At 34.3% G+C, this 27,232-nt stretch overlaps 3 protein-coding genes across 8 annotated transcripts; all 3 read right to left on the bottom strand.

The window, feature by feature from the left end:
• Window positions 1–1,530: 1,530 nt before the first annotated feature.
• LOC129244548 (cytochrome P450 6g1) lies at window positions 1,531–11,028 on the bottom strand. Of its 6 annotated transcripts, none has more exons than XM_054882235.1 (4): window positions 10,739–11,028; window positions 2,904–3,379; window positions 2,042–2,833; window positions 1,531–1,935 (listed from the first exon to the last, which is right to left on the bottom strand). In XM_054882235.1, exons 2-4 carry the CDS (start codon window positions 3,369–3,371, stop codon window positions 1,633–1,635), a joined length of 1,563 nt encoding a protein of 520 aa, XP_054738210.1. In that variant the 5' UTR covers window positions 3,372–3,379; window positions 10,739–11,028; the 3' UTR covers window positions 1,531–1,632. The 6 variants fall into 6 exon arrangements, with proteins under 6 accessions (XP_054738210.1, XP_054738209.1, XP_054738214.1 ...); XM_054882234.1 differs by having other exon boundaries at window positions 2,904–3,376; XM_054882239.1 differs by having other exon boundaries at window positions 2,904–3,376; window positions 10,823–11,028.
• Window positions 11,029–11,123: 95 nt separating this feature from the next.
• LOC129244550 (probable methyltransferase-like protein 25) lies at window positions 11,124–13,122 on the bottom strand. The gene is made up of 3 exons (XM_054882242.1): window positions 12,727–13,122; window positions 12,450–12,656; window positions 11,124–12,388 (listed from the first exon to the last, which is right to left on the bottom strand). Exons 1-3 carry the CDS (start codon window positions 13,120–13,122, stop codon window positions 11,462–11,464), a joined length of 1,530 nt encoding a protein of 509 aa, XP_054738217.1. The 3' UTR covers window positions 11,124–11,461.
• Window positions 13,123–13,141: 19 nt separating this feature from the next.
• LOC129244551 (protein LTO1 homolog) lies at window positions 13,142–13,659 on the bottom strand. The gene has a single exon (XM_054882243.1). It carries the CDS (start codon window positions 13,583–13,585, stop codon window positions 13,142–13,144), a length of 444 nt encoding a protein of 147 aa, XP_054738218.1. The 5' UTR covers window positions 13,586–13,659.
• Between the last annotated feature and the right edge of the window lie 13,573 nt (window positions 13,660–27,232).

Here is a 27,232-nt window from a genome sequence, read left to right as displayed (position 1 = left end):
TCATTTGCGTGTTTCAAACGAGCGGTCACGAATGGGTGAAAATGGGTACAAACGGGTACAATTAGCGTACAAATTAGTAAAAAAGGGCTTGCAAGCAAAACTTTAGTTTCAGTTCTGAAAAAAAGGTAACTATGTACTTTGTTAGATCCACACATAGTTTTAATAGGTACACTGTGCGACAAAATGGACGGAAAAAGAGAAGAATGCGTTATAGTTAGCAATAATGAAAGAGAAACAGTTGTAGAATATTTGAATGACTTCCGTTTTTTCACTAAACGTCACAATATTTTTTACAGTGTTTTAAAGTCTTCCTAATTTGGTCTCAAGTTGATTTGAATATTTTGAAAAAAACTCATGTAAAATTACAATTACCATTAAAATTACTTTCAAGAGTCTATAATGAAATTTAATGGCGCATATTTTTGGGGAACCTTTTAATCCTATATCTCTTACCCGTGTGGGTTGGACAATTTCAGTAGCAGTCTTCTAAGACAAAAATAGTGTGCAATAACACACAAAAGCACTGTTGGGGAAAAATTTTATTTTTCAACAGAGTCTTCTCTTAGCTCGATACACTTCCATCAAATGTTTCTTCAATTTTTTTATATTTGGAAGCAGAAAGACGTCTCACAGTAGAGCTTAATCTCGAGAAAAATGCATAACTCCATTCATTAAAGTTTCACCTTGAAATTGCGGATCTGTGTATTAGTAAATTGATCTGGTGGAAGAAATACAGAGCGTTTTACCACTTTCAAGAAACTTATTGGGAGGTTGAATTAGTTTTAAAGGTTTTTTTCGAAGATTTGGGGCTTTATTGTGAAAAAACGGTACAAAATTTTTCACAATAAAGCCATTGGCCATCGCTAGCTACAACTTTCGCCCATCTTTCGGGCAATTTCCGGATGCCGTTTCTCCAAAATTCTGGCCGCTGCTTGGCTATCCATGACTCAACCCATATTTTGGTAGCCTCATACGAGGAGAACCGCTGGTCCGCCAAATCGAGACTCATATGCCGGAACAAATGATAATCGGAGGGAGCTATGTCTGGACTATACGGCGGGTGGGGTAACACTTCCCAGCCAAGCGTTCCAAGGTATTTTTTGACAGGTTGAGCAATATGCGGCCGAGCGTTGTCATGTTGCAAAATAACCTTGTCGTATTGCCAACGCGATAAAGTGATAAATAGCGCCATCTGTGTGTCACCTTTAAAACTAATTCAACCTCCTAATAATTTGTGTAAAGGACACTACGTGCGTCCCATAAAACTGTCGTTATGACCTCGATGTTCGGCAAACCCGCTTGGCTTCCTTCGATTTCAATTCACCACTACTATTTCTTGTTATCTGATGTATTGTGATGAATCGATATTTCTTCCATCCGTATATGGATATGCACTACTAACTATCCAAAAATAACTATGGGTAGGTGCATTAGAGACTTAAACGTGTAAAAAAGTAGAAAGCATCATTTGACAGAGCCTCCATTTTCGAATTATCATATGCCAAAATGCGAATTAAAACAAACAAAAAGTAAACTTAACGCAAGAAAATATTTCACGTTTATCTACATTTATTGAACATTTTAACCTTAATCCATAATAAAACTCATTGCATTCCTTCCAAACTGCGCCTATCACTTCTTCGCACTCCGCTCGTAGAGTCCATCGTTCACTACATTCAAGTAAATGCCTCCCTTATTTTGCAAAACTATTGCCAAGGGATCGAAATTTATTTGCGCTGGTGTTTTATCGCAGACCTCAACGTAATGATTCCTCAATATGTGCACCAAACCGATTTTGGTTTGCAGTAAACCGATTCGACTACCAATACAATTATGTGGGCCAGTACCGAAAGGTAAGTAGGCCATAGGTTCATGTAACTTTTTCTTCTCGGGGCTGAATCGTTCCGGATCGAAGGTATTGGGGTTGGGCCAATACTAGAAGTAAAACGAAAAACAATTAATTTCGAGAAAAGTAACTGGTTCTGATACTTGTTTTTTTCATTTCAGAACCAGTTTCCCTCCCACACTCCAACCAACTCACCTTGGGATCGCGTTGCAAACCGAAAATTGGTATATAAACAGCCATACCATTTGGCACTGTATAATCGTAATACGGTTTGAGATCAAATTGGCTTTCCCCATCTTTGGGTTGATGTTCGCGATCGAGTACGGGCAAAACTGGATACAAACGTAACACCTCATCTACTACCATACTCAAATATGGTAAGTTGGTAATGGTCTCATAGGATAGTTTGCCATTCTCCGCCACTAACGCCTCACAAATTTCGTTGCGTAGACGCTCTTGTAAATCCGGTCTTTTGGACAATTCAAATAATGTGAATGCCATCGTTGATGATGAAGTCTCGAATCCAGCCGTTAAAAACACCGCCGCTTGTGCTACTAGCACATCCTGTGTCACTTGATTGTACTCCTGTTTCTCAACAGACTCTTTTTTCAATGACACCAGCACATCGATCAGATCATTGCGTGTGAGGCCACTTTTCTCTCTTTCCGTTATTACATGACTAATAGTACGACGTAGAAATGAAGAAAGCTCGGGCGAAAAAATTTTTATTTTTAGTTTAGTGACCCAATTTGGATAGAAGAATGCGATGAAAAAGGCAAACGCACGACCCAAATTAAACTCCATAAATTTACGCCCCTCTCTACGAAACTCTGCATTTGGATTTTTTAAGCTATTCGCTTGTACACCAAAAGCAATTGTTGCAATCAAATCGGTAGTGAAGAGCGCACAAATATCTTTAATTTCGGTGACGAAGGAATTGCCGCTCTTGATGTGCGACGCCAAATGAGCCTCTAACTGAGAGCCGACCTAAAATGAGAAAGTATAATAATATAGAAAAATTCAAAGCATGTAATGATTTTTTATTTGTTTAGTTAACCTCAATCATTAGTGGATACATTTGTTTGATCTTTCCTGTTGTGAACACCGGTGAAATCTTCGTTCTCAGCTCCTTCCATTGTGGATTGCGTATGAAAAACAAATTATTCGATCCCAAAGCATCCCCATGTGGATCGCAAGCTGAATACCGGTTGGAGAATTTTGAAAATTCTTTAATGAGCACAGATTTGACAAGCTCCGGTTCGCGTAGTATCAAAGCTGGTTTATTCAATATATAAATGCCGACCGCGGCGGCTTTTGACATTTTAGCATCCTTATAAATGTCAGAGAGATATAAGAAGAAACTGTTGCTCAGTGTAAACATGACCTTAGTATTGCCAATCAGTGGTATCGGCGTCATAAATGGAATATTCTGTCGTTTCCAGTAGCCATAATTGTAGCGGCACCAAATGTAAAGAGCTACGAAGAAGGTGGCCAAGAGGCAAATCGTATCTGTAGATATCATCATAGGAGCTGCTTTGGAATAGATAAGAAATTTTGAAGTAGTAAACAAAAGAAAATTTTAAAATGCGTATTTAAGAATAAGGCTCCTGATTTTTAATTGCAAAATTCACTATTTTGTGCAACTGCTTTGAGGGGTGGAAAGTTTAGTCATCAAAACCAGTTGTGCTTTAATTCATTGCCTTATCGTGGAGTATGATGAGCGGGCCCTGTTATGCAAAACTTTTTATTTAAAACCTTTACTTTGATTGACTTCAGATTGCACACAGCTCACCTCAAGGATCACATTCGTTTGTGTTCGCACCTACACCAGATTAGCCTGTCCACTGAAACTGAAGAATAGGCATCTGTAAACGTCTGGATCAACAATAAGGGGGCACAACACATTTGCTGTGAATGCTCGACTCTGATTGGATATATTTAAATTGATATTCCTTAAGAAATGACGATAGGTCTTTAAATTATTATTAATACAGCTACAAAGCAACTTTGAACTTTCATTAGGGAACCTGAAGTTAAATTTCTTTGTTAGGCGTTAGAAACTCGTTTACTGGATATAAGAGAATTTCTAAGTCGCAGTTCGCCTCCGTTCCTGTGTCATTCTACTAACATATACTACTCTACTATCTTACGTATCTGTCTATCGACCTGCCTATATCTCTAGAATGTAATTAAAAAAGCGACTGGAACGCACTTGTGAACTCGTCCAATTTAGACACTTACAGCGTCAATTAAGGCGAGGAGGAAAAAACTAACACTGAGATAATGACGAAGCGATTTAATATGATGAGATCAATCACTTGTCTGTCAAGTGTTACTATTCTGACGGACATTGTAGTTGATTGTATAAGTAATTATATACCTTACTCTGCTACCATATAAGTCATTAGAGCCCTCCAAACCAGCTCAAGAGCAGGGTAAATATTTATTTAAAACATTTATTATATTTGAAAGTAAACAACAGCTTTAGTTCTACACACATAGACATGTGTCTTTAGGTTAGGTGAGGCTGGCTGTCGGTTACTATTCGAGGCACTGATCGTAAAGAGATACGATCGAAGGATGTTAGCGAATTAGAATGAGTAATTCAGTCCATCTTCTTGCTAGCTCAACCGCAAAGTATGTAGTTTCGTCGCCATTTCCGAAAGAGCAGCTCATTGCCACCGTCAAAGAGGAGAGTTTTTATTTTTGAGAATTAATGGTAAACTGATAATCAAAGTAAATTATAAAAAATTATATTTTGTTGTTTTCCTTTTTTAAGATTGAAGGTACTTAATTTTTATATTTTGCTTATTTTTTTCTATTGTGCTTTATTCTAGGAGATAAGTATTGTCACTAAATAGCCACACTTTTTCGCGAAATTAATCAATTTATGCATTTTATACGCGTACCTACAAAACCCGCGAAATGTTTATACGACCCTAGCACTACTTTTTCGCAACTTTTTGTCACTTGACTGAATCCAAGTGGTTAAAATGAGGCACAGAATCATCGACTTGATCACGTCTCACAGGGGCTTAAAAGTTTCATATAAGTGTCTATTGAAGACTCTTTGAGAAATAATATCTACAGGTTCTCTAGAAGAAGGATATATTTGGAAAGGGTAAAAAGTTCATAACTCACTACGGAAATTCTCATAAAAAAATTCAGTACAGACTCCAAGGTTTCGTAAAAAGTAAATTTCCATGGTACTCGAAACTGACCCATATCACAAGAGACCCATCAGCGAAATTGGTTAATTTCTTTTTTCAACATACATCCACCCGAAACAGTTATTTTTTTTTTAGCGATTTGAAAAATAATAAATTGGCACTTAGTTCTTCAAATAGGAAAATTTCTGTGTGATACAAATTCTATTTCTTTAATTTGAATAACGGTAAGATTGTCGAATTTATTTATAGCAACTTTCTAATACGTACGTACGAGCCGCAGAACTTAATCGCTGAGGCACAATATTTTATAAGAGCGTACAATTGTTGGCGTATGCCGATGATCTCGATATCATCGGCCTTAACAACCGCGCTGTTAGTTCTGCCTTCTCCAAACTGGATAAAGAGGCAAAGCGAATGGGTCTGGTGGTGAACGAGGACAAATCGAAGTACCTCCTGTCTTTAAACAAACAGTCGGCGCACTCGCGTATCGGCACCCACGTCACTGTAGACAGTTATAATTTCGAGGTTGTAAAAGACTTCGTTTATTTGGGAACCAGCATTAACACCGATAACAATGTCAGCCTTGAAATCCAACGAAGAATCTCTCTTGCCAACAAGTGCTACTTTGGACTAAGTAGGCAACTGAGCAGTAAAGTCCTCTCTCGACGAACAAAACTAACACTCTACAAGACTCTCATCATGCCCGTCCTGACGTATGGCGCAGAAGCTTGGACGATGACAACATCCGATGAAGCGACGCTTGGAGTGTTCGAGAGAAAGATTCTGCGTAAGATTTTTGGACCTTTGCACGTTGGCAACGGCGAATATCGCAGACGATGGAACGATGAGCTGTATGAGCTTTACGACGACATAGACATAGCGCAGCGAATAAAGATCCAGCGGCTACGTTGGCTGGGTCATGTCGTCCGAATGGATACAAACGCTCCGGGTTTGAAAGTATTCGATGCGGTACCAGCTGGTGGTAGTAGAGGAAGAGGAAGGCCTCCTCTGCGTTGGAAAGATCAGGTGGAGAAGGATTTGGCTTCACTTGGTGTGTCCAATTGGCGCCGGTTAGCACGAGAAAGAAACGACTGGCGCGCTTTGTTAATCTCGGCCAAAATCGCGTAAGCGGTTATCGCGCCAATTAAGAAGAAGAACTTTCTAATTAAAAAATCGAATTACTTTCCATTTTAAGTGGCGCTTCGTTGACTCTTAATTATTTTAGAATTTTTCCAATTGCCACGCCCATCGTTCATTACGAGCAGTGTTGAAATAACACTTAACAAACAAAAAAAATTATTAATTGAACCAACAACTTACAACATATCAAAAAATTTTTAAATAATATTTTATTTAGCCCCAATCGGTTCGAGTACAAATTTGTTAAATTAGCACATATGTATGTATGTATGAATAATTAATTGCTTCAGCCGACACCATAAGGGATGCAGCAGTGAGCACCGCAAATGAAAATCACCAACAACAAGGTTTCTGTACCAAAAATTAAAAAAAAAATTTCCACATATAAATATTTCGGCAGATTTATGTACATCGTCTATTTCCTTATGAAATGAATTTTGCACTTCGTTATTATCAGTGAGTTACTGCTTCTCTTCTAATTCATTTGTAGTTACCTTTTACAAAAATATTTTACAAAATTTAACTTTTTAACTTTTTTTAAATTCAAATATTTTTAACTGTTGCAAATTTCATTCGACCTTTTCAATTCCAGTTCTACCGCAACACTGAGCTCGGTAGTCCCATAGGTTCAAGTTTTTATTTGGTGCTTGAAAATCGACGCTTTACATAAAAATATTTATTATTGTAGGTCTTATCAAAGTTTCAAGTAAACCGAAGATACAAAATAAAATCCTGGTCACTGTTATGCACCCATAAAAGAGCGTTTCATTTCTTAGACTGCAAGGCGAATTGAAGAAGAAGAAGTTAACTATTATAATCAAACCATCTTCTATAGATACGCCTTACTAATAATTGCTTCACGTTTTAAGCTCACATAGCCATTCGTAAATGAAAACGAGTTTTAAAGTTTTTTGCCCGTCTGTTTGTCCGGCCTAATCTGTTTAACGGTTGAATCGATTTTGACCTGTTGAGCATATTCGCTAATTTAAAAAAAACTGTCGAATTCGCTGATAAGAACTGGGGCGGTTGTGGATGAAAGTGCAGTTATTTACTGATATCGGCATTTTAAAACGCTTGGGCTAAGACCAAATTGGCGTGACAAAGTAAAATATAATATATGGATGATGATAATCGGGGGAAAGGATGTCTTCCAAGAATCACTTCACGTACAATTACGAATAACTACAATAAGAAGACTTTTTGCCATACAAACTTCGGATGCGGCGTCATATAAGAAGGTTTCTCAGCTTATGAAGTCTATTCAGCTTAACTTCTACCAACAGTTTGCAATTTGGTGCAAGAACTACATAGTTAGTTAGTTAGTCGCTGTTGCTGTAAGCTGCTCGCACCAGCCTATTCCATTATGGCAATCTTACAAAAGGTTTAGCTCTTCAGCTGCCCAAAAAAAATCCGAAACTGTGCTGCACAATACAAAATCCTTTAACCAATGATCAAAAATCCTTCTCAACGCTCTCCGAAACCAGGACGTAATGAAAATTAGATAAGCGAGGCCCTACATATAAAAATACGAGTAACAGCACTGCCGTTATCTGTCGCATTCATTGTAGTCAGTAAACTAAATGATGCAGCAAAAAGATAAGTACTAAGTTGAAAAGATCTCAAGCACCTGCACTTAAAGAAGTTGTTTTCCGTAAAATGTTTCTAATTGTAATCTAACAAGCTTGCACATGCATATGAATGTGTGCATGTGTAATCATATATTTTTCCTAGACGGCGCAAAATTAATCATCCAATTTCGTTTTTGAATAATTTTTTACGCAGTAATTTTGATTGATCTTTGGTTTTGATATTTACACGTGCCATTGCTTGTGTGTTTGTACACTGCATCTGTCTAGTTCACAAGTGTCAAATATGGTTGTCGTACGACGCCATTTGCAAAAATTATAAATCTTACGATAGAGTAATTAATTCTGTGCCACATACATACGTTTTTAATTCGAAACACGCCCTCTTCGCGTCGGTTTTATAATAAATACTTTTTGGAATACTATATTTAATTATCAGACAATTACGAGCAAAGTTCGACAATTAAAATTTTATATTTTAATTAATTTTATTTTATTCATTTTATTGTATTTTATTTTAGTTTATGCTTTTTATTTAATTTAATGCCATTTATTTTATTTTATTCTACTTTTTTAATATTTTATTTGTTAATTAATTTTCTCTTTTTTCATATCAATATCCTATTTTATTTAATGCCATCTTGTTTTACTCTATATTTTAATATTTATTGGTATATTTTATATTCTATTTTAATTTTTTTATTTAAATTTTCTGTAATGTAATTTCATTTTGTTTTATTCTATATGTTTACTATTTTATTTAATTGTTTTATAATATGATTTTTCATTAAAACTTTTCTTTTTTTATATCAATTTATGTTAGGTGACGTTAGGTTTAAGCGGTTTTCTACTGTGGGACACACTCAGGCTCTGGCCCCATTATGATGCCACATGGGGAACCAAAACCAATGTATACTTTTCAAAAGTTTTGTAAGATCCTTAATCTCGACAGAACCGAGATCTGCCAATCCATAAAGGATTGTCTACCCAAAATGGCGAGTCTACGTCTTGTCAATTTGTGTTATTCTATTTTATTTTTATTTTTTATTTAAATTAATGCCATTTATTTGATTTTCTTATATTTTTTAATATGTTACTTAATTTTGATCTTTTTTATTAGTTCTTTAACAATTTATGTTGTTTTAATTAATTAAATTAAATTTAATTTAATTTTTTTTTTTTTCTTTACTATCATTTTATTTTTTTATTCCATATTTTTAATATTTTGCTTTTTTAATAATTCTTTACCTTTTTTATCAATTTAAGTTATTTAATTTAATTTATTTTTCTTATTTATTTTAAATTAAATTTAATTTAATTTTTTAATTAATTTTTTTTTTCTTTACTATCATTTTATTTTTTTATTCCATATTTTTAATATTTTGCTTTTTTTAATAATTCTTTACCTTTTTTATCAATTTAAGTTATTTAATTTAATTTATTTTTCTTATTTATTTTAAATTAAATTTAATTTAATTTTTTAATTAATTTTTTTTTTCTTTACCATGATTTTATTTTTTTATTCCATATTTTTAATATTTTGCTTTTTTTAATAATTCTTTACCTTTTTTATCAATTTAAGTTATTTAATTTAATTTATTTTTCTTATTTATTTTAATGCCATCTTATTTCATTATATATACATACATATTATTTTTAATATATTTTTTTATATAAAATTATATTTTAATTTATGTTATTTTATTTTATTTAATGTCGTTTTATTTTATTCTATTATATATTTTAATATTGTACTTAATGTTTTTTTTTTACATTTTCTTATTAATTTTTTATTTTTCATATCAATTTATATTATGTTATTTTATTTAATGATTACACTAACGTCGCCTTATTTGATTCTATTTTAATAATAATACACTTGATTTTTTTTTAATTAATTGTTTTTTTTTTCTTTTTTTAAGATTGCCGGTACTTAATTTTATTTTCTGCTTATTTTTTCCTATTCCTATTTCCTGTCATTAAATTGTCACACTTTTTTCGCAAAATTAATCAATTTATGCATTTTATACGCGTACCTACAAAACCCGCGAAATGTTTATACGACCCTAGCAACGAACTACTTTGAGATTTTTCGCAACTTTTTGTCGCTTGACTGAATCCAAGTGGCTAAAATGAGGCACAGAATCATCGACTTGATCGCGTCTCACAGGGGCTTGAGAGTTTCATATAAGTGTCTATTGAAGACTCTTTGAGAAATAATATCTACAGGTTCTCTAGAAGAAGGATATATTTGGAAAGGGTAAAAAGTTCAGAACTCCCTACGGAAATTCTCATCAAAAAATTCAGTACAGACTCCAAGGTTTCGTAAGAAGTAAATTTCCATGGTATTCGAAACTGGTCCATATCACAAGAGACCCATCACCGAAATTGGTTAATTTCTTTTTTCAACATACATCCACCCGAAACAGTTATTTTTTTTTTTTTAGCAAATTGAAAAATAATAAATTGGCACTTAGTTTTTCAAATAGGAAAATTTCTGTGTGATACAAATTCTATTTCTTTAATTTGAATAACGGTAAGATTGTCGAATTTATTTATAGCAACTTTCTAATTAAAAAAAATTAAATGAAAAAATCGAATTTCTTTAAATTTTAAGTCGGCGCTGACGCTTAATTATTTTAGAATTTGTCCAATTATAACGCCCATCGCTCATTACGAGCAGTGATATTTCATGCTTAACAAACAAAAAAAAGTTATTAATTTAACCAACAACTCCCAACAAATCGAAAATTTTTATAATAATATTTTATCGGTTTGAGTACAAATATGTTAAATTTTCACATAGCCGATAACATAACGGATGCAGTAGTGAGCACCGCAAATAAAAATCACCAACGTTTCTGCACCAAAAATTAAAAAAAAAAATGTCCGCATATAACAGATTTATGTACATCGTTTATTTCTTTATAAAATGAATTTTGCACTTCGTTATTATCAGTGAATTGCTGCTTCTCTTCTAATTCATTTGTAGTTACCTTATACAAAAATATTTTACAAAATTTGACTTTTTAACTTTTTTTAAATTTAAATATTTTTAACTGTTGCAAATTTCATTGGACCTTTTCAATTCCACTTCTACCGCAACACTGAGCTCGGTAGTCCCATAGGTTCAAGTTTTTATTTGCTGCTTGAAAATCGACGCTTTCCAAATATCAATATAATTAATACATAAAAAATATTTATTATTGTAGGTCTTATCAAAGTTTCAAGTAAACCGAAAATACAAAGTAAAATCCTTGTCACTGTTATGCACCCATAAACGAGCGTGTCATTTTTTCGACTGCATAGAACAGCCAGTTGTTTATCTTTAATATATAGTCATTTTAATGTATGTAGATGCAATAAAAATACGCGCTGAAGTGATATTTAAATGTCCGCTACAACGAGCCCTTTATTTACGCTAGCGTTAAAATACAATACAATTTAATACAAGTACACACAGGTATACAAGTCGCAATGGTGTATATAATTAGACATTTGACTTTATTAACGTCTTTCAAATTTACTTGTGTAGATTTATTAAATTAAAAAAATAGACACAGAAATATGAGTGTATAATTTCACCCCGGAGTACATTTAACCACTAATCGTTTTTGACATGCGACTATTAAAGGCTTACATTTTTACAACAATCCGTATTTGCATATGCACATATGTATTTAAATATATACATGCGCACATACTCATGCATGTGCATATCATCTATCAGCACTCTTCAAAGCGATAATGCCGAAACGGCGCGGCGATATTACTGCATCAAATACCGCTACCAGGTAACTCTTTTCGTGGCCCAACTCTTTAAGGTATAACAACCGATCCAATAATATTAGAGTTTCCAGCACTTGCGCAAAGCACATGCGCAGCAAATAAAATAAATGCATGTAATGCTCATCTGCGGCATATTGCTGCCGCACGCCATCAACTACTTCGGCACGCCATTGCAAGTTGGCATTGTGTGGAGCGATTTTTTTATAGCAAAACTCAATGTAATTGCTAAAGTTTGTAAACTTTCGTATTTTGCCTACTTGTACCTTTTGCTTTAGATCACTGGCATTTTCGCAAATCAATACTTCTAAGAGTGCGCGATAAAATAGTGAAATATTCATGGCACTGCGTTCATCGGTGACGCGTTCTAGAGATTGTGTGGCCAACATGCGCGCGTTGCGACCGAGCGCTATGCGTTTGTCACGTAGAAATTTACTCATCGGGAAACCAGGCGCAGTTTGAAGCGCGGATATAGTTTCATTAGCAAAATATTCGGGCATTGCATATTCTTCTTGCAGCAGGTGATAACAGCAGCCAATATTGCAAATCAGTTTGCACTGTGGCTTTTCATTGAAAACGCGTAGGCAAGTGGCAGCTAAATTGCCGCAGGTGTGCAATCCAGTCAAGCAAAAGGAGGATGCGTCATTGGCCTCAGGAAATTGATGTTGCAGGAGCTGTGTTATATTTATATCGGGTGTAATAAACGCAGCTGCCGTTTTGTAGAGCGTTTCCTGCTCGGTTGGCTTTTCAACAGTTTGCGTTGGTAGATCCATTTCTGCTGCCGCTTTGTTGCCGCGACGTTTAGGCGTCACACCTTGTTGTTCTAACTCTGCACGCTTTACCAAACCATTCCAAACGCGCTACAGATGATTACAGTTTTTTCAAATGGTTTAAATATTATAACTTATAAGTATAAACTACCTGGAGTTTTCGATTTCGTTCCAAAGCATTTTCGGTATTCAATTCTTGAGCGTCGATTCCCAAGACACGGTGTCCATATTGCAAAGCCAGGCGTGATGATAGATAGCCTTTGCCATCACCAGCATCGACTACAAAAACATCCTGTTTATTGTTGTGCTTTGAGACACTCTGAATTAGGCGATTAACTAATGCGGCAGTGATCTCAACCTGCAGAATGGCATGATAATTAATGTAGACTGTCAAACCTTTATTGTAAACTGGTATAAATAAAGCCTACCTCATGCCTTTTCTTTTTACTCATAAACTCTTTAATTGACAGGTTTTGCTCCACATTCTTGTCCAAATCAAGCGTTTTGTTTAACACTTCTATTGGCGTTAGCACATCGTGGCATTTATCTAAACGTTGTTGCTCACATCTGGCCAAAAATCGCTTAAAGCCAACAAATCTTCCAACGTCAACTTCTTTGTCAACTTCACTATTCCAAAACACTGATTCAATACAGCTTTGCACACTCTCCACATCTGGCACTTCAAGCTTCAGTTCAGCCGGCACGTACTTTTGCCAGTGCTTTTCCGTCAAATAACTAACCATATGGCAATTGACAAACTCCCAATGTGGCTGCATAAAGTGAAGTATTTCATCCAGACGCGCGCGTATTTGATTAATACTCATGTTGCTATTCGTTTCGTATTTAAAAAGATAAATCTTTGCCCTTGTCCCCCGTCACACTACTACTTCCACTATCTTCCACTTTTTTCGCAAACTTCCCAACTTTACCCGCAGTCAAGACTCGCACACGTTTATATTGATTGCGTATGCTCTCCACCGTTCCAATTATATCCGCTTCTGGATTATTATCACGTGGAAAGTCGTCTATGCTCTTTCGCAATTGCTGGAGCGCTCGTTGTACTTTCTCCGTATGTGCTTGTGTTTGTTGTGCCACTACCACGGCATAAATCTCAGCTAGTTCTTTGCCTAGCTGGAGGCCTTGCGCATAACCGAGCTGATAACCTTCTTGAACACCTTGGGCGCGCCCCACCTCCAAACCCTCTTCGTAGCCCTCAAGATTAAGATTTTCCTCTGCTAGAATAATGCCGTCAAGCAACTCGTTGAAATCCTGCTCCTTGTCAACCATAGCAAGACGCAGAAAATCTTGACGCGGTCAAATATATAGTTTGTTGTTAAAATACAAAGCAGCTGATCAGAACACGTGCTGCTTCTTCTTCTGTGCAGCAAGTGTCATTCACACACTTAAGGCCCAGACACAATACAATTGGGAATGTAGTTAGGTTGTGCTTTTTTATTTACACCAATACCGCTAGTTTTGTATATTAATTCGGACTAAATATGGCCTATCCCCGAATTTGAAACTTAGCAAAATAAAATTCATATTATACTTAAAAAAAAGCAGTGTATAAAAAAGCGATGCTGAAAAAATGTCCGCTATTTTTACTCTGAAGCTATTTGTAACAAGTTTCTTTGCTTCCAGATATAACTTCGGGCATTTTACAACAACTACTTTCATTACTCACGTGTAAGAACCACGATAAAACATATGTAATGACCTGTCTTCAACAGTATAATGATTATCTGTGCCAATAGAACCAGAAATATACTAATACGCAGGAAAAAATCTGAGAAAGAAATGATCAAATCTGATTATTCATTTAGTTACATTAGTTTTCAAGTTGAGTCAAATAATACACCTTCAGAGTATCACATCAAATTTGAACAGCACTCAAATCAATTCAAATATTCATACCCTAAAGAGGTTTTTTATAAAACAGTGAACATGATATCTAAGCTGATTAAATCGAAAGTAGACTTCTTATTGAAAATGATGACTGAATCCGTCAAAAGATCGGAATGAATTATCATTATCGAGAATTAGAGAATTTCTTTATCCTGTGCATGACAGTGCCAAGGTATCTTTTTTTATAGAGTAGAACATTTAAACCAGTGGTCTTAATCAGGGTCCTCACATAGTATATTTTAGAAGATAGCCAAACAGATGTTGGTGTATTCTATTCTCAGTATTCCCACAAAGTTTTGTTCAGTTCTAGCTTCAGATTTCTCTTTTAGAGGGATAGCGCGAAAATCTATGTAGGAAACGAAGGTCTCTATCATCTTCATAGTAATTATAGACTCATTCCTCGACCCGAGCGTGAGTCCAATACAGATCAGGCATCAAATTGGGTGTGTGCGGAATTTTTATATTCAAGTTCTTTTATCATATATTGGTTGAACCTTGAAAAGTTTTCAGTGTTTTAGCTGATCTTAATCTTAAAATTTTGCTCGCATTAACACAGCGGGCATATGGGTAATTTAAAACTAAGCATGTGCCAGTTTTTGGGTAAAGCCATTTATTCGAACAGTCTATAGATTTTGTGTTTTCTGAAAGATCTAAAAAATAAGTTAAAGAACTATATATAAAATTATAATAAAGGCAACAAAATAAGATTGCTTAAAGATATTAAATTAGAAAATAATACTAAACTACCTTGCCACCTAATTTTATATAAAAATTGTAGCCAAAAAGTGAATGAAAATGTTATAATAATGTTATGAAATAAAATGTATACAAAGCATCTAAAATATAAACATATTTTTAAATGGGGCTGCCAAACAAATTGATAAAAAAGTTATGAAAAACTTTAGTTAAAATATAAAGCTTTTTTATTAGTATTAAATGCAGTATTTTTGAAAAGTGTTGCCACTTAAAATTTACGACAATTTGTATATGGGGATTAAATGTATGTTCTCATATGCAGTAATTAGCAATAAATGCACAAAATTAATCTACCCGTTCACATATAGCAGATTACCCCGCAAAATTGACAATCAGCTGTCAATAATGCTTTGAAAGGTTTTTTTTCATGGAAATTGGTTTGGTGGAATATTTTATTCTTTTGGTTTGTTTAATTATCATTAACGATATGAAGAAAAGACAAGGAGAAGGAATAGCTAATTTAATTTTACAATTGGCTACGAGTAATAAACAGTTGGAAGAAATCCGTAAACGACGTTTATTTAGATTTCAAAAAATGATGGCAGCTATACGCATGCGAAATTCGATATTACATTTTATAATAATAAATAAGAGAACAAAGCGTTTATGGACACATTCTTTTTTCTGTTATATGAATTCACAATTAATAATACCTAACAAAAATTTTATTAGAAATACGTCTACAAATTTTTATTTTTACGTCTACAAACCTGTTTTCATTGGCGGCATCCATTTTATTTAGTTTTTACTTTGACATTTCTTTCTATATTCGTCAAAATAATTATCAGTAACTCAGGGTTGTATGTAAAAAAGTATGGTAATAATCTAGGATTATTTTATAAGCTCAGATTTTGGGAGAGAAATTTTATATGGGTAATCTCGCTTATATTAGCTATTCGTTCTCCTTGTCTTTCCTTCATATCGCTAATAATATTAAACAAGCCAGAAACACCGAAATATTCCACCAAATTAATTTCCATGAAGACTAACCTTTCACAACAGTATTCACAGCTGATTGTCAATTTTGCAGGTAATCTGCCATATGTGAATGGGTAGATTAATTTTGTGGATTTATTGGTAATTAATGCATATGTGAACGTACTTTTACGGGTTGGGAGTTAAGTACGAAAAAGTAGATAATCTACGTTTACATAATTATATATTAAATGAAAAGTATTTAGAGCAGCTTTAATAAAGGAATATTTTTGAAAAGCGTTGCCACTTAAAAATTTGCGTAATTTTTTAGTTAAAATATAATGTTAAAATAAAGTTAAGGAAAATTATTTTATTTTTATTTATTTAAACTAAAGATATTTAGATCAACTCTAATAAAGAAATATTTTTGAGAAGTGTTACCAGCTAAAAACTTATATACTTCCCAGTATGTAAAGGTACAGTTGTAATGCAGAATTTTTTGTGTTGCCATTCATTTAATTTCTAGTGAAAATACAATGCTCAAATAACCGCATGGATATTTAATAAAATTATTTTTTAAAACTTTGTAATTAAATTAATATATAAAAAAAATATATATATATCTATACTAATATTATAAAGAGGAAAACTTTGTTTGTTTGTTTGGTTGTAATGAATAGGCTCAAAAACTACTGGACCGATTTTAAAAATTCTTTCACCATTCGAAAGCTACATCATCCACGAGTAACATGGATCATATTGTATTTTGGAAATAGGGCTCGAGATATAGGTCAAAACGTGGACCCGGGTAACCTTCGGATGTGTATGTACAATATGGGTATCAAATGGAAGCTGTTGGTGAATGCTTTAGTTCAGAGTATTTCCATCCGCTCCGTGACTAGGGTCTCGAGATAGAGACCAAAACGTGGACCCTAGGATGTGTTTGTTCAATATGGATATCAAATGAAAGCTGTTGATAAGTGCTTTAATACGGGGTAATTTTCATACCTATTGATGACTAGGGTCTCGAAATATATGCCAAAACGTGGACCCGCCGCGTCTTTGCACCGAATTAAACCAAACTTACGCACATTGTTAAGTAAGTATTGAAAATGGGTTTCGTAAAGTTTGGTTGTAATTCGGAGCACTGGCAACGGGTACAGCGTTCTTTTGAACCAGCCATAATGTCGCTTACTTTTTTAACGCTTGGGGCGGAACTGAACTGTCAAATTGACAGTGTGAGTTACAATGTGTCAATATTTCTTTCTGATTTGGATGCCATTAGGAAAATACGTAAGTGCAATATGTAAAAATTGTTTGTGAATTTTTTTGGAGTGGATTTTGGAACAGTGAATAATTTCTTACGAAATTTGAGAATTTAATGTGAAATCCGAATGAAATTATGTGTTCGTGAAAAAAATTTTTTTTCGTTTTTTTTTTTTTTGAAAAATATAAATGGATAATGGTTAAAAAAGCTCCAATGCTTAATAAAACATATAAATTGAAACGAAAAATTCATGGATGATCAGGAAAAAAGACAATTGTTTATTCATATGCGTTGATTTGAAATTTAAAAACAATCTTCTTTTTTTCCTGATTTTCAATTTATATTTTATATTTACTCAAAAACAAATAGAAAAACAAAACAATATATTTATGCCAAAGCGCTTGAATAAAGAATAAAGAAATAAATAATATGAAAATCATATATTTTCTGTTCTAAACCATATCTATTCTATTTTAATGTGCCCAGCGAAGGGGGCCGGGTTTGCTAGTATAATATAATTCAATTAAACTTTACTACATTCAGCGATTTTACTTCGAGACCGAAACAAATCAGGGTCCCAGATTCCAAATATGTGATGAATGCATAAAAACTTTCCAGCTAAGCTTCTGGCAAACCACCAAAAAATATCAATACAAACACTTGTAATATGTATGTATGTATATATGTATGTACACAGAAGGCATGATTCAATTATACAAGGTTAAGTAAAGTTTGACAACTGATTTCGGATGCTACTTAATCCATTGATGCAATTTGGAAGCAAGGGAAAAAAGGGCATAAGTTGATCCCCTTTCGGAAAATGTAGTAAAAAATTGAAAAAGGTCGTTGTAAGCCATTGAATAATTTTATGTTATTTTATAAGTGGTACTTAATTATTTATATTTTTAACTTAACTATTCCCATGGATTTGTGTCATATATATATGTATTTTGACCATGCATCGGATTGGAATCTATAGGTGCCATTTGTAAACCTACACTGAAGTAATAAATATAATAAAACAACTTGAGAATAGTGGAAACTCTTAACGAGGAAAAACCACTTTTATTTCGTCACGTCCGCTAATCATACATTTGACTTTTTGATTGACGAGATTACCTGCAAAGTTACAAGTATAAAATCTGTGTTAAAAAAAGATAAATTCATATATACGCAGAAACACAAGTAGACGCCCAAAGCATTGCATACTTTACTTACAATTATCTTATCGAATGCTCATTAATTTGAACAATTTTTGTAAAAATGATATCCCACCGTAAAGCTCCCTGCCGTTGAACTGGTTAAACGCTGATTCCAACATTTTAATTTTGTCCAAGAACTCGGTGCTTGGTTTAACTAATCCGCCCTTAGATAAAGTGTCAACCCAAGTAAATGTAGGCTCATTGCATGAACAATTGGTCAACTTTAATTTGCGTATTATGTAACCGGCAATATATTCAAGGGCATCTTCGTGTAAGCTATCAAAGTCAGCGTCCTCATTTAATGAATCGTTGGTATATTGGTTATTACTTCTACATTAAAACAAAACAACAGAAAAATTATTGTTTTTGTTTTAAAGCGAATATAATATTTACTTAGAATATTTTGGATGTTTATCTAACCCAAGAGCACTCACAAATATGTGATGTTACTTATGTATGTGTTTTAAGTTAGTTCGCAGTTGTAAAACAAATATTAGTTAGATGGGAAACGAGACAAAAGTAAAAAAATGGAGTCTCTAAAGGAGTATTTTCATTACATTAAAATGGAAATGCAGCTAGTAAACAAAAATATTTTGGAAAATTATTTCACTCTTATGCATATAAAGCCATGTTTAGTAACCTTTGTATTACGACGTGTTGCAAATTTCCTCATTTCAGTACCGTACGAACGTAAATGTACGCTTCATACCTGTTTTTACAAACTTTTATTCCTGAAATAAATGCTGACTTTTAGCATCCTTCATATGCATTAAGAGAGTAACTTGTTAAACCATTGAATTTGATATAGATTTGGCTGCCATGATATGTTATCGACAGGAATGAGATAAAACAGAAAATTTAATTTCGTATTCCGAGCATAACAATATATGACAATATATGTATGTCCATTTGTTACCGTAAAGACATTGCAAAGGCAGAAGTTCAGTCGATCATTCCTCCACGTAAGAAAAACATTGGAGTTAGAAGAATTAAAATTGAAAAAATTACAAATTTATTAGTTTATTGTTTATTTATCTTGCAAACGCTCGCTTATCAACTATGAATTGCTGGTCAACGTTACAAAGGCGCTCCTCTTATCCTCTATCAACTTTGGCGTAGAAATATAGGGCCAACATGCAAAAATAACATCAAGCTCCTAGCGTCTCCTTACCATACTGCTGTCCGACGATCTTTACGTGCATTTCCTACTTCGCCAATAAAAAACATCTTGGCAGAATCAGCTCTACCATCACTAATCGACAATGTGGAGGACAATATAAGGAAACTTTATCCTAAGCTTGCTCTCACTTCTAATGCTTTGCTACAAAAATGCTTTCACTCGGCAACCGTGCGTGCACGGGCTCCTAAGATAGCTTCATCAATTTCCAAATGCGTCTCTTTTGCAAAAGACAATGGACTGCCCTTAAGACTATTATCGACGAGACATGGCCATTACCCGCCATGGGTGCTAAAAAAATCATCTTTTATAAACGACTTAAGTTACATGCAAAAATCTACTACGACATCGGTAGAGTATTGCGCACATTTTTTAGAAATTTCATCTCGCTTTAAAAGCACTAGTTGGCAGCTAATCTTCACCGATGGTTCCAAAGCGAATTACACTTCCTTTGCTGTCGTGAAAGAGAATGGAGAGCCTATATCGTATTGACTACTACTTCCGTTTTGTTCAATTTTCACCGCAGAAGCAACAGCAGTTCTCTACGCCATGCAGTATTCGTCAAAATCGAAGGGGAAATACATTATATGCACAGACAGTATGTCCTGTTTTCAGGCCATAAAGAACTATAATAATTCCAACCACATTATTGGAACCATGAGAAATATCCTGATTTCTCACCCTCATAATATCAAAATCATGTGGGTACCAGGGCATTCATGCATCAACGGCAATACAATCGCTGATAATACTGCCAAGGATATGAGCATTACTCCTACGATCACATCAAACCTTTTATGTAAAAATGATGTTTATCGACTTATAAAGCAGCATAGGCAAACCAAACTAGTAGCTGACTGGTTTCACTATAGCCACCATTACTCCAGGATTAATCCTAATCGTACTAAACCAACTTATCTATCATCCCTCCCATTTAACTATACTACGCCATATACTCGCCTACGCATTGGTCACAGTGTAATCACCAATGCATATCTACTGCAAGGGAGGCAACCAAGCCTGTGTCTATTTTGTAATACTCCAGTAAGTATCCTGCACTTGTTAGCCTTTTGCCCTGGACTATATTAGATAGACAAAGACAGCAGAATTTTGACGGTCATGATGCACTATCGCTATTAATTAACCCTTCCGATTCCAACATTTCGAAAATCTATAAATTTCTGAAGGACTCTGATCTTCTACGACGTATTACACCAGGAATTCTTCACCAGCCAGCTGAAAGCCTCCATTGCTAGCGCTGCGTTATCTTTTTGTTTATTTAGCAATTGTATTGTTATTTAAGCTTTTAAAAAATAAAAAAAATAAATAAAATAAATAATTTTCACAGAACTTTCAATAGAATTGAAAGATGCGAAAGTCTAAGCAAAATGGAATAGGCAAAACAGTATTGCCTGCTAACTTTTTCAGCAAAAGTTTTAATTTCTAGGCTTTTGAGTACTTTTTCTTTAGAATTTGCTCTGAAATAAAAAGTAGCTTTTCCAAGAGGACAACACGGATTTATTAAGTAGCTTCAAGATGGCTAACACAGGGTGAAAATTGGCTACTTACATCACCTTTAATTATTGCTTCATGCACAGAAGGCTGTATGAATTCCATTATAGGGCTCGTAAATGGAATTTACAACAGCAAAGTGTAAACAAAATGATTCACAATTCAAATTTGAACCTTTTAATATGCAAACCTCTCGCTGTAGAAGTAAGATATACTTATATGTATGTGTACATATGTATGTATGTTGATGTAATAGGCTACGTGTGGCATACGTACATGACATTGAAAAACTGCTGAAAGCTTTACATGCAACACCTTCGCATAGCAAAAACAAAAAATTAACGCCCTCCATGACTCCTACGAAAAATGAACAAAAAAGTTAACATCGGAAATGGTAGGCAAAGAAGGCCACAGTCCAGCTCAAAAAACAAAATATATGTACTCACACACACGTCTAAAATATGTTAGCCAGACAAAGGACATTACACAACACACACACATTTATATATAAATACATGTATAGGTGTTTGTATTTACAGTTACCTTTGAGGCTTTTTATACATTTTTGACAGGTTCGGAATGAGTAGAGGTGTAGTTTATTTGTATGTCTGCATATGTAAATACCGGCGAAAATTTGTTGAATTAAAGGAAAAATTATCGAAGGAAACATACAAATATTACGTAAAATATACATATTTACATATACCATATGCTCGTATACTTCAGAGAACAGATCTAAGTGCAAACCGAAATGCACATCTGCTGACAGAGTAGAAAAAAAGATATTACAATTGTGTACGCATGAAAGCTTTAAATCCGAAATATTTTAAAATAAGGTTACAAATTAATTAAGAAATAATATTAATTTTATTTTCGTATTTTTATTTTGTGAGCTTAAGGGTTAAGAATAAAACATCAAACTAAACTATTGCTTTTATACATTTGTCGGCATTTCGACAGCAATTAGGAGTCATCTACAGTGCTGAAATAATAAACTCTGCCTATTGGGCGCTCGTAAAATAGTTCAAATAATAAATAATTTAATTGAACAATTAAGTTATAAAAAAATTAAACAAATTATTTTAGTATCGATATTTAACGAGATCTATGTATTTAGGATAAGCTTCAAATATAGTTTAATTTTGAATTGCCAACCTGTTTTAGCACAAAAATTGAATAAAATACCACAATATGAGCGTCAAATAAAAAGTATTTAACCCTTTCGCTCCGACTTTTAGAGGGGATTTGCTCAAACTTTATTTTTGAGTTTTTGGATACGCATTGGTACTTTATGTGCGTAGAAACAAGATGAAGCTTGTAACTTATGTAGATAACGGTATTTTCAGGTGGGACATATGTGTCCCAACAGTATTTAAAAATGGGATATATTTGTCCCAACAGGGTACAAACTACACCTAGAAAGTAGAAACATTTTTTTGGTAATAACATATGATTTGTACTTTTATTTATTTTATGAATGTGATGAAGCGAAACATTGTATACAGAATGGCAAATTACAAGCCCGGCAAATAATTTTTGTTCTTTTCTCGACTTTTTGATTGGCGCATGCTACGCATCGACGTCTTTTAGACTGCTCTATGGGTAAATGATCCCCCACATTTATCATTGATTTGTACTTATTCGATGATCTTCCAGACCGACGGGATCGTTTATATGCGGTAGATTCCTTTCCTTTTTCAATTAGCGACTCAGCAATCTCGACCAGCACTGGTAAGAAGGCAGGTTTCTTCCTATTCAGCTCCGAATATATAACCCAAGTGTTTACAGCAGCCATCATCATGCCACGATAAAATACTTTTTTCCACCATTTATTTGATTTTCTGTTTATATCATACAATCCCGACATTTGATCTGCCAAGTCCACACCGCCCATTATTACGCGGTACGTCTTTACGATGTCAGGGTATGGAAACTCTGCCTCAGTGTGTGGCAGTTACTGAGCAGCATTACCTCTTTGACGTCCTGCCTTTTTACCGCTATGGTACCTGCAATCAAGAAAGTTACTTAAAAAATTCATTAAAGGGTTTTAGTTTGACTTCGTACCCGCCGAATTAACTTTGAAAATAGCTTCGCCTCACTGCAATTTTTCTGGTATTTTCGGAACATTCTTCCGGTTGGACATGCATGTTCCCAAAGCTGGATATTGTATGTTGTTAATAAGATTAACAGTGGTGAAAAAAGATCAAAGCAAAGTGTCACGTCAGGGTTAGAAATCGTTGCTGCAAGATCATTCACAACTCGTTCGCCGAGTGTCCCTTCAAGGACAGATCCTTCTTTTCCACAGTAGATACTCATGTCATAGGTGTATCCAGTCAAAGAATCGCAGCGAAGCCTCATTTTGATGGCCCGTTTCACTGGCTTGAGTGGCATATATTGCTTGAGTGATGAACGCCCTTTGAATTTAGTCATTTGTTCATCGATACTTTGGAAGCTACTATCATCCCGGCAGGCATTGAAAGTTGTTTTCAAGCAATTCATGAAATCGTCAATGTAATAGGTTTTTCCTGCATCTGCAGGCTTGTCAACTGGAGCAAAATATAGCTTAGACATTATCTGCTCAAAACGATCACGAGATATGGCTGATTTTATAGATTCATTGCTCAATGAGTTATGATTCGACCAGTAGTTTTTAATCGACGGCACATGGTTATACGACATGATAAACATGCATCCAAGTAATATATCAATATCACCGGAGTCCTTCTCAAGAATTTTTTTTTGTTTCGCTCCGTTATGGGTATTTTCCTGAGCCTCTCATTAGTACATTGGGCAATGTACAAAGACATGCTTCTTGGAAACAATTTTTGAAAAATTTCGTAGGGGGTTGAGTGGCGCCCAATATTTGCTGCAATTTTGCATTCGCGATGGTTACTAACCGATTTTCTGGAAATAAACGACTCATTCGGTGTGCTCCAAATAACCGTGCCTGAGGCTTCGTCACCTCGTGCCGGTTGATCGTCTATGCCACTATTCTCGTCACTCAATCCGGTCTCCTCTGAATCGCTAGAACAATCGTCATTGCCAATGGTTTTATCTAACTCAGGACTATAAATATATCATCACTTCCGTCACTAAAATCAGTTCCTGATTCCATGGATTCATCATCGCCTTCTTGAAGTAATGCACTAATTTGATCGCGATTTAATTTCGACATTTTTGCTGTCTACCATGTTGCAAAAATAAATAAATTAGCTGTGTGATACAATATGTACAACGTACTGCTGGGACACATATGTCCCTATATAAAGCCCTGCTGGGACACATGCATCCCAAAATTAATTTCCGCTGAATATTTTCCACAAAACTCTTATTAAAATATATATTTGTACTTACCAGTAAAAGGGCAATATTTTTCTTTACAAAAATCAACACTTCTTATAAAAATACGTATTATTTCACCAAAATTACGCGTAAATTTGATGCAATATTAGCGACTGCTCACAAACAACTGATCAAAACTAAACACGATTGAAACTGTGTGGAATGCGGATAACGGTAAATTGTAAGTACTGTTCGCAGCTACTGATTGTGACATTTTGGTTGAGTTTCTTATGAAAATTGCAAGTGTAAGGGGGAAGTGAACATGTTGTGGGATATCAGTGTCCCAGCAGTAGCGAAAGGGTTAAGGGAGCTATACTTCACAATATACAATTTATAAAATACAAGGTGGCGCAAAATTCATCACTTTAACGTAAGATTTATAATTTTTAGAAATGGAGTCGTAATCCAATCATCATTGATTTTTAATTTCGTAAAAGAAGTTATTCAAAAATAAAATTGGAGCATACCCGTCCTAACGTATGGCGCAAAAGCGTGGACGATGACAACATCCGATGAAGCGACGCTTGGATTGTTTGAAAAAAAGATTATGCGCAAGGTTTTTGAACCTTTGCACGTTGGCAACGGCGAATATCGTAGGCTATGGAACGATGAGCTCTACTTTAGAGATCTAAATGCGTGTTAAAGATAGTTTTTTACATAAAAAATAAAATTAGATAGCCTTGTCACTTATTTTGAATATGAAAACTAGAAATTGATTAGAGAAGGAATAGAATATTAAATAACTTTTAAACAAGCGGAAGTTATTTTAAGTAGCTATAATCAAAAAATATTTGTAGAATGGCAAGCGAGCAAGTAAAACTTAATAAAAAGTGGGGTTACTGATTTTATATGGGTATTAAATGAAAGGCATTTGAGACACTGCCAAATCAGAGATAAAAAAATCGGAGAGTTATAATTTAAAACTTTAATTATTGTAGTTTACTAATCAATATACAAGGTGGCGCAAAATTAATCACGCTATCGTAAGATTTACAATTTTTCCAAATGGCGTCGTACGTCAATCATATTTGACACGTGTGAACTGCACTTGTGAACAGCTGCAGTACATACATATGTTAAACAGACAAGCAATGGAGTGCGAAAAGGTCAAAATAAAGATTTCCATCACTCAAAATTTTTATTATTTTTTTTTATTTAGTAAAAGAAGTTATTCAAAAATGAAATTGGGTGATTAATTTTGCGCCATCTTGTATGAAAATAATCTGATATATATGATAAGAAAAAGCTCCTCATAAAAAACTATCTGCCGTCCAGAGCCGACATAAAACTGTCCCTCAACTTAACCTTCAGTTCATCGCAAACGTAAATTTTCATTGGATGTGCGTACATATGTTTCAGTGTGAAAATTCCCGAAGTAGGCCAGCCAAAAAACTTTTTCGTTGTGAACACGCGACTTACGAAAATATTTTGTTACAATTTTTTTTTTTTTTTTTTTTTTGCCACCATTAATAATTAAAACTTTTTGTAATTTTTTCTTTCAAAACACTATAACTTACGCAAGAACTTACCGATTTGCAAAAATTCGACTAGCTATCGATTCAAAAAGGATTGCACTTTGATAAGACAATTTTCTTTTAGGATTTTTATATTTTATGTATATTTTAAGTTTTTGTAAAAAACGGGTAGCATTAAAAATACTAAAAATAAAAAAAAATAAAAAAATGAAGAAAAAATATATCGCATCCGGTTTCAAAACCACAAACGTTTTATTCCCCATATTTCGACTCAGCACACTTTAAATAATGAAACCTTAAAGTTGTAAAATAATGACAACTTCAAATAAAAAAAAAATAATAATATGATAAAATTATAATAAAAAATTATAAAAATATATTATAAACATTATTATTGAGCACAAACTCGATTTTTTTGTTTTATTCGCAGTTGAAGAAATGAAGAAAAAAGGCAGAGCAAATCGATGGTTTAATTAGCATAAATAGGCTTGGCTGCTTACTAATGCTAGCTAAATGATCTGAGATTAAAAAAATTTAATGGTTTATGGATGTGTTAGATTAGTGCCCTACCCTCTTAGGCCTTACAGACCCATTGTAATACCACTGTGTGGTACGGGAACCTCAGTTATTAATCTTCATGAAACCATTGTCCGGCCAGTTCCTAAGAGAATTGAAAAAATATTTGCCTTGAAAACCTGCTTTGATTCTAGCTAAGGCTGGATAATTGCAGAGGAAATACTCAACTGTTTCTTCCTCTTCCTCATCTCTACAACTTCTATAAAATTCATGGAAGAAAACTCCTAGCCTCAAGTAATGCCTGCCAAACAGCCAGTGACCTGTTATACAAGCCACGACCTTTGAAATGTCCTCTGTGAAGGGCTAAGCAGTTTCTTTGTGTTTTTCTTATTTATTTGCACAGTAGCCTAGCTGACCTATTGGCCTCTGGGATAATGTTGTTTTTGATTATTAGTTTGCGCGTGGCCGTAGATATCCCAATGGTACTTCTGTCACTAAGCATTTGAAGAGTAATACCTTTCCCGGCTAGCTCATCGGCTTTACAATTTCCCTCAATGGCTCTGTGCCCCGGAACTCAAATAACGCTGACCTTGAATACGACACTAATATCATTAAAAGCTGCCCGGCATTCCTGTGCAACCTTTGATCTTAGTATAGCCGCAATCATTGATTTAATAGCCGCCTGGAAATCCGAAATAAATAAGAATAAGCTAAAATAGTCCCCTCTGGCCTCGATACACTGTTTTGCTCGCATTCGACGAATGCGATGCAAGAAATGCTTCAAAACGCGAAGATAGAAAATTGCATTGGCGGTTTAGCCCGTTGGCACGAACTCCTTGTGGACAATTCCCTTGAAATCGTAAGCAC

This window comes from Anastrepha obliqua, chromosome 4 (genome assembly GCF_027943255.1).
Source record: "Anastrepha obliqua isolate idAnaObli1 chromosome 4, idAnaObli1_1.0, whole genome shotgun sequence".
Taxonomy (NCBI): Eukaryota; Metazoa; Arthropoda; class Insecta; order Diptera; family Tephritidae; genus Anastrepha; species Anastrepha obliqua.
The sequence above is the reverse complement of the archived record's forward strand: the minus strand, read 5'-3'. Positions and strand labels throughout refer to the sequence as shown.